This window comes from Phalaenopsis equestris, unplaced genomic scaffold (assembly GCF_001263595.1).
Source record: "Phalaenopsis equestris unplaced genomic scaffold, ASM126359v1 Scaffold000002, whole genome shotgun sequence".
Taxonomy (NCBI): domain Eukaryota; kingdom Viridiplantae; phylum Streptophyta; class Magnoliopsida; order Asparagales; family Orchidaceae; genus Phalaenopsis; species Phalaenopsis equestris.
Genome location: NW_018164444.1, coordinates 10,471,038 through 10,478,095, shown reverse-complemented (window position 1 = coordinate 10,478,095; position 7,058 = coordinate 10,471,038). Strand labels below are relative to the sequence as shown.

General features: G+C 33.0%; 2 protein-coding genes across 2 annotated transcripts in view; one reads left to right on the top strand and one right to left on the bottom strand.

The window, feature by feature from the left end:
* Window positions 1–5,914, top strand: LOC110032791 (ycf20-like protein). The gene is made up of 3 exons (XM_020736549.1): window positions 1–100; window positions 229–372; window positions 5,311–5,914. The coding sequence occupies exons 2-3, from the start codon at window positions 233–235 to the stop codon at window positions 5,762–5,764; spliced, it is 594 nt and encodes a 197-aa protein (XP_020592208.1). The 5' UTR covers window positions 1–100; window positions 229–232; the 3' UTR covers window positions 5,765–5,914.
* A 795-nt stretch (window positions 5,915–6,709) lies between these two features.
* LOC110017983 overlaps window positions 6,710–7,058 on the bottom strand; it is a 19,052-nt gene continuing 18,703 nt past the window's right edge. The window contains exon 5 of the mRNA XM_020715185.1: window positions 6,710–7,058. This exon is cut by the window's right edge and continues 8 nt beyond it. Coding sequence (XP_020570844.1) covers window positions 6,842–7,058 — 217 coding nt within the window. The 3' untranslated portion in view covers window positions 6,710–6,841.

The window sequence follows — 7,058 nt, the reverse complement described above, 5'->3', positions numbered from 1 at the left end:
AGAGCATTTCCGGAGCTTCAAACCCTAGGGGTCAACTTCGGTACCTGAACTCTCCTCTTCTTGCATAGCTAATCACCCCATCTCATTACCAAGGTTTACGGTAAATGCTCCAATCCCCATTTTTCTCTCTCCCCCAATTCATCTCCGTGCTTTGATGCATCGAATTTTTCATGAGGCCTGTTACCCTAAATCACTGAAACTCCATTTCTTTTCAATCTTATATTATAGGAGAATGGGGACTTTGATCCACCGAAGTATGATGTTTCTTACGGACAAGGAGTGCTTCGATTCGCATTTTCGGAACCCTAGAGGTTGCTGTGAAGGATGGCCCATGGATTTCAGCATGAAGGCAGTTCCCTTCCCTGAATCCAGGTCTGGTTTATTTGCTGCCATTCTCGCTTAATCTGCCATATTGGGGGAAGCTTTTATTTTCTTTCCAAGGCGAAAAAATGGCTGCATGAACCCTAAAAGTTTCTGATTTGATTAACCTAAGGAAATGTAGCGTGCATATCAACTATGGAAGCATCAAGGAATCCAAAAGTGACGTATTGGATTGTGTAACAGTAGTTCCTAAATTTTAATTCTTTATGTAACCTATTTCTATCCTGTTTTCTTACCTAAAGCTCTTCTTATTCCTTATTGAATGCTTGATTTTTTTCTGATTGTTATGAAAATGGAGAGGAATTTGCCAAAGGAGACGAAGATGCTAACAGTGAGGGCAGAAAGCAGTTTACATGCGTACCACGCAATTCTTATTTATTTACATATCTGACATCTATACTTTACTTTTTTACTTATTATACCTCTCAAATCTTACTTTTTCACATAAAAAATACCACTATTTTATCTTTTAAAAAGTGAAAATACTCTTTTTTTTAATGCATAGTAAGGTGGCTTATTTGTAAAAATTGAAGTGTAGGTGTTAGTTATGTAATTACATAAGTTATGTATGTAAATCTTCCTTTATTTAATTGTTATTATATGACATTCTTTCTGCCCGCAAAGCATAATTGCATCTGTAATTTCTTATTAGCACAACTAGCTATAGCAGTTTGTTGTTTTGTTGCTGATGATTTTATTGAAGAAAATTCTCACTTATTGATGCAATAAATGATGCATCTTTTTCTTCTTAAAAAGTGTGAAATGCTCTTTTTCATCTCCAATGGTGCATGCTCACTATGATCTTAAAGGGAAATGCAAATGTTTGAGAGTTTGGAAGCAAAGTTTCAGTATCTGACATGTAACTGATAAAAGTAAGCATGCATACGGCTATGGTTTGTTGCTTCAAAATCCGCATACAAGAGAAGTAAATGTTTTCGAGCCTCTCCAAACCTTCGATATTTTGGGCATAAGAAGATGTCAGCTTGTTAGTTACAATTATAAAGTTTCCTTATTTCATGCAAAACTTATTCTTCCACATGATTGAGAGAGCTGTTGCTGTTCTTTCTTTTATTTATTTCAGCCAAAATATTGTTATTAGTTCACATTGCGCAGTGGTGCACCAGGAGACTATGGTAGATTCTTAGCCTATATAATTTGGACCGGTCAAATCACTGTTATATGTAAAGAACTGGGATCACAACATCATGGTGGATTCGTGTTCTAACTTTTATCTTTCTCCTCCATATTCTCATTCAAAAACGTACTCCAAAACTACATTTTTGGTTTCTAATATGATAAAGGATGAACTAGATTTTTCATGCAATGAGCATGTAACTATGATGAATTGTACTCATAGAAGATGTTATTCCCATTTTGCATTCTCCGCACTAAAATATCAGCTACAATGATTGTTGAATCGGTTTAGTAGGGGCCTCAATTGGTCCCTTTCTATGAATTAAGGGATCAAATCTCAATCATGTTAGACTCATGTTGAGCTAGTGAGTGTATTGGGTTTAGTTTACATCAGATAGTTTGAAAAATATGTTAGTATAAAATACCAAATAGTTGACTCTCTCCCATAAACTTTAAGCTTTTGTGTTGAAAAATGGATTTGATCATGTTTCCGACTTAGGCACACGAGTGTTAATTTAGCCTCAAATTAGATAGTTGTCAATTATATTGTATAAAAGGCTTTATTTTTTCGGCTAACGATGAGTTTAAGAATAAGTACATTGAGCCAAATTTTGTTACCTTTGGATTCACAGACCCTAATGATTGTATAGTCCACCATATATCTTATAATTTTAACTTATGTCTCATGATTTTATGAATGATCTTATTTGATCTCATTTTAATCATAACTTCGCTGCCACGAAGCTTCAAACCTTGAATTGAACCAATGAAAATCGAACTGAAGATGAGATCAAATGCCCATTAGGCTCTAAGCATTTAAATAAGTTTTTTTATTCTAGTTGGATTTTTCTAAGTTCTTGAATGTCGTGTTTGCTGCTGAAGGGTTAAGTATGCAAACTGCATTGAGACAATTTATTTTCCTTCTACAAGTTAAATAGAAATGCAGGGATAAGGCTGCTTACATCAACTCTTCTTTATATATTCAAGGGAAATTTAAGTTCAATTCTTATGGATTTATATATCTAACACCCAAAATGTAGTATTTATATTCATATAACAGCTTGGTCTTATGGATTTATATATCTAACACCCAAAATGTAGTATTTATATTTATATAACAGCTTGGTCATTCCAAGAAAAAAAATTTAAGTGCCCAAAATCGATTTTTGATTTTGGATTTTAAGATTAAAGATTGAAAGATGAAAAATACAATGAAATACTATCATAAAATTAGACGTGGGCAGTTAAAGAACAAATAAAATTATTTTTTCGAGTAAACTTCAAAACCTTAAGATTTGTGATGTCATGAAAAAACCAATATTATATGAGATAAAGTAACGAATATTATTAAGCAAGTTGCAAAACATGTGCTAACAGAATGAAAGGAAAAACTCTCATGAATAAAAATATTTGGTGGTTAAATAAGTTAAAAAGATAAAAAATAAAATTCTTTTTTTATAAAAATTGTTTTAGGTGTAAAAATTCGGGAGTTGGAAAAAATAAAAGATGATTCGTAGGGAGTCTAAGAGAATAATTTATGATGCTGAGAATTCTGTTTTTAGTTATCTTTATAATAGATTCTATCCTAGAGATGGTAAAAATATATAATACATAAATCAGTCGAATAAAAAGATAAAAAATGTAAAAATTTTGTTCAAATAAGGTGTATTAAGGGTGAAAGTCAAAATGTGTTTTTTTAGTTGATGACATTGAACATCAGTGGGTGAGATATTTTAATTTTTTCATTAAGATTGTGAAAATATGATCCACTTTAGACATTTTAATATCATATATAATAACGAAACTTTTTATTTCAACTATTACATTAGTAAAATAGAAATTCAAGGGGCTATGAAGAAAATAAAGTGTGAAAAAGTAGTAGGACTTGATATTATTTCAATAGAAGTGTAGAAATATTTAGATATGAGATTTTCTTGGCTTACTAATTTTTTTAATATTTTTTTGAAGAACTAAAATGATATTTGATGAGAGGAGAAAGAGTCTATTGGTTCTTATTTTTAAGAATAAAGGAGATGCGCAAAAGCTTGCAAATTATAGAATAATTAAGTTATTCTATCATACATTAAAGTTATGGGAGAAAGTAATGTAACATAAGTTATGATGTTATACAAAAAAATTTCAAAAAAGTTCAAAGAGAGTAGAGAGGGTTCACATATGATTTTTGTTGATTTAGAAAAGAAATGTATTGATATTGCTTATATTCAAGTCATTAAAGATATGTATATTAGAGTTACTTGTATTCGAACACAAGGAAGGTTGACCATTTTTTTTTTCTATATCAGTTGGATTACAATAGGAATCGGCTTTGAACTCATATTCTTATGCTTTAGTTATGGATAGTCTTTCTAGACGTTTTTAGGAGGATGTACCTTGGTGTATGCTTTTCTTTGATTATATCCTTTTATGAATAAGTCTAGAGAGAGTTTGGGAAAACCTTCAATTATGAAGGTCAACTTTAGAGCCTTTTAGGCTTTCATTTGAGTAGATCTAAAACTTAATATATGGAATGTAATTTTAGTAATAGTATATGTAGTGATGGGGTTGTAATACTGGGCGGTCAAGCAATTAAAAAGAGTGCACGTTTTAGATATCTCGTGTCTATTGTTCAAAGTGATGGTGATATAGATGGGGATATTATTAGTAGAATTCAAGTTGGATGGTTGAAGTGGAGAAATGCATTAAGCCTATTTTGTGATAGAAAAGTAATGCTTATACTTGAAGAAAAGTTTTATAAGATGGTGGGGAGACCTGTAATGTTTTATGGCGCAAAATGTTGTCATGTAAAGAAGAAGCATAAAATTATGTGTTGTTGAGATTTGAATGCTCAGCTGGCTTTACACTTAAGAGTAGAAAATGCAAAACGAACAATTTATGAAAATATGACACTCAATAGGATAGAATGGAGGAAAACAAAATTCAGTGTAGATATTGGCCCGAAATATGTGGAAGGTTTGGAGATAAGATTAGAGAGAATCACTTTATAGATAATTTGGTCATATTAAACGTCCAACATCTGATGACCCAATTTGGAGAGTAGATGTTTTAGATTTGATTTTTGTTAAGGTAGATATAGACTTAAAAAGACTTGGGCATGTTGTATGAAAATTGATCTTGATTTATTGACTTAAATAAAAATATGACACTCAATAGGATAGAATGGAGAAAAAAATTTAATGTACCCGACACCACTTAGTAAGATAAAAGTTTGTTATTGTTGTTGTCGTCGTAATAAATCTATGCATGAGAAGGTGTATTTCTCGTTTAAAAAGATAGTGATGATGATATTTTTTATCCGATGTTAAATATTTAAGTTTTATTCATGTAAATATGAATGCTTTGGTGTCAGATATGTAAATACATAGAAATTGTGGTGTGTAGCTCTATGCTTGGATGCACACTCTAATTCACAGAAAAAACAGATGCGAATCTTTGAAATTTCAGCGCTTCGTTCTTTTTTATGACACCTAAAGCTGCAAATTTCATAATCCATATTCCAACAAGTCTCTTACTATCATTACCACTACATTTCTGTGTTTACATACTTAACACCAAAACTTTTTTTTTTTTGCATACATATCTCACCTTTTCATTTTTTAAAAGTTAGACTTGTGGTGTTTTTGATGTGATATGAATGATTTGGGTGTTATAAATATATTAGTAAAATTTAAGTGTTAGATATGTAAATACATATGATTTGGGTGGTCCGTACTTAAATGCTCTGAAATGATTTGCTTCTCATCAGCTGCCAACCTTTCTCCATCTGTTCCAATACAGAACCCAAATAAGAAGATATAGAACAAGGCTACCCTTGGCCTTAGACACCGGAGGCGGCGGCGGCTCCCTCGGCGCAGATCCTCAGGGCGACTTCAACGGCGGAAATGCCGGGCTCGGCAGGACGAGACTAGGAGAAATAGTGAGCGCTGGGGCTCGAGAAATTCTCGAGAAGCTAAATTCCGCTCGAAAGAACTTCCCGACGAAAATTTTTCTGCTGCTGCTGGGTTTCTACACCGCCAATGCCTTGGCAACAATTTTAGGGCAAACAGGAGATTGGGATGTTCTTGTTGCAGGAATAGTGGTGGCTTCCATAGAGGCTATTGGGATGCTTATGTACAGAAAGCCTTCAAGAATGGGGATGGGGAGGTTGAAGGCCATGATAGTTTTTGTAAATTATTGGAAAGCTGGGGTTTGTTTGGGACTTTTTGTTGATGCTTTTAAACTTGGAAGCTGAAATTTTGATTTTTGTTTTGGATTTTATGAGAAATGGCTTCTATTTAATTGAAATTAGTGGATTGATGTAGGTTTTAATGGGGTTTTGTTGAGGATTTTTTATTGGCATAAAATTTTAATATTTATATGGAGGAAGATTTACTTGAGTACCGCTTAATTCTGGTGTTTTTGCATGTCAAATATTATATCAGGACTCCGCATACAGAGCTGCTTGTGGAGTCCAATATTAAGCCGACATGTGGAAAGTCGGGGCCCACCAACATAAAAAATGAAAAAAAGAACGAAAACGCACGACTATTATATCGTATAAGAATATTCCCTCACGTTATTCTGAATATTTTTCACGTTATTCATGTGTTATTGGTGTGTTATTGAAGTGATTCAACCAAATGACAAAATAAAAAGTTTTACTGCTGTGCTATTAATATGTTATGAAAATGATTTTGAGGTAGTATTGTTGTTTAAAAAACAATATCTCAAAATCACCTCAGTCACCATTCTTAATGTGTTATTGGTATATTTTTCATGTATTATTGATGTATTTTTGAGATAATATTTTTCTCATTATTCATGTGTTATTAGTATTACTATTTAAAGAAAAATAACATCTCAAAATCACCTCAATAACACACATGACATATGAATAACGCGGAAAATATTTAAAATAACGTGAAGTAATATTCTTGTAACGCGGTCGGATCGGGTCGCGCATTTTGTTCTTTTTTCATCTTTTATGTAGGTGGGGTCCAGTCTTCCACGTGAGTTCGATATTGGACTTCGTAAGCAACTCTACATGCGGAGTCTTGATGTAATATTTTTTAACTTCACTTATTTAGACATATACCATCTTACATATGTATTAATTTTATCAGCCATACGAAGCTTTAGATATACTGCTACAATCACAGTAGATATGATTTATGAAAGCAATATTTCTCTAATTCATAAAATTAACAAATTTTTAACACCAGAAAAAATGCGAGCCCTTGACATATCTAACCCTAGATAAAGATTCATTAGAAGGACTACAGAGGGAAAACTTTGCAGAATCACACCGAGTATAAAATGTAAAATTGCACTAGTAAAGTTCGAGGACCTCAAGAACCCTACGTGCATGAATATGTAAGGCCGTCTGCCGCTGCTCGGGATCTAGGGTTGAACCGAAGAGTCTCGCAGCCCATATGAGAGATGCACATTTTTCGCCTAGTAGCTGCCTGATGTCTTCGTGGATGTTCGCCAGAGGAGTGTGGTCCCTTCTTCCATTAACTTGTCCGATTAGTAGCAGCAGGAATTCC

Coding starts and splice junctions, on each gene's coding strand:
- LOC110032791 (XM_020736549.1), top strand. CDS start 233: ATGGGGACTTTGATCCACCGAAGTATGATGTTTCTTACGGACAAGGAG. Junction 373..5,310: donor GTTCCCTTCCCTGAATCCAG/GTCTGGTTTATT, acceptor GTTCCAATACAG/AACCCAAATAAGAAGATATA.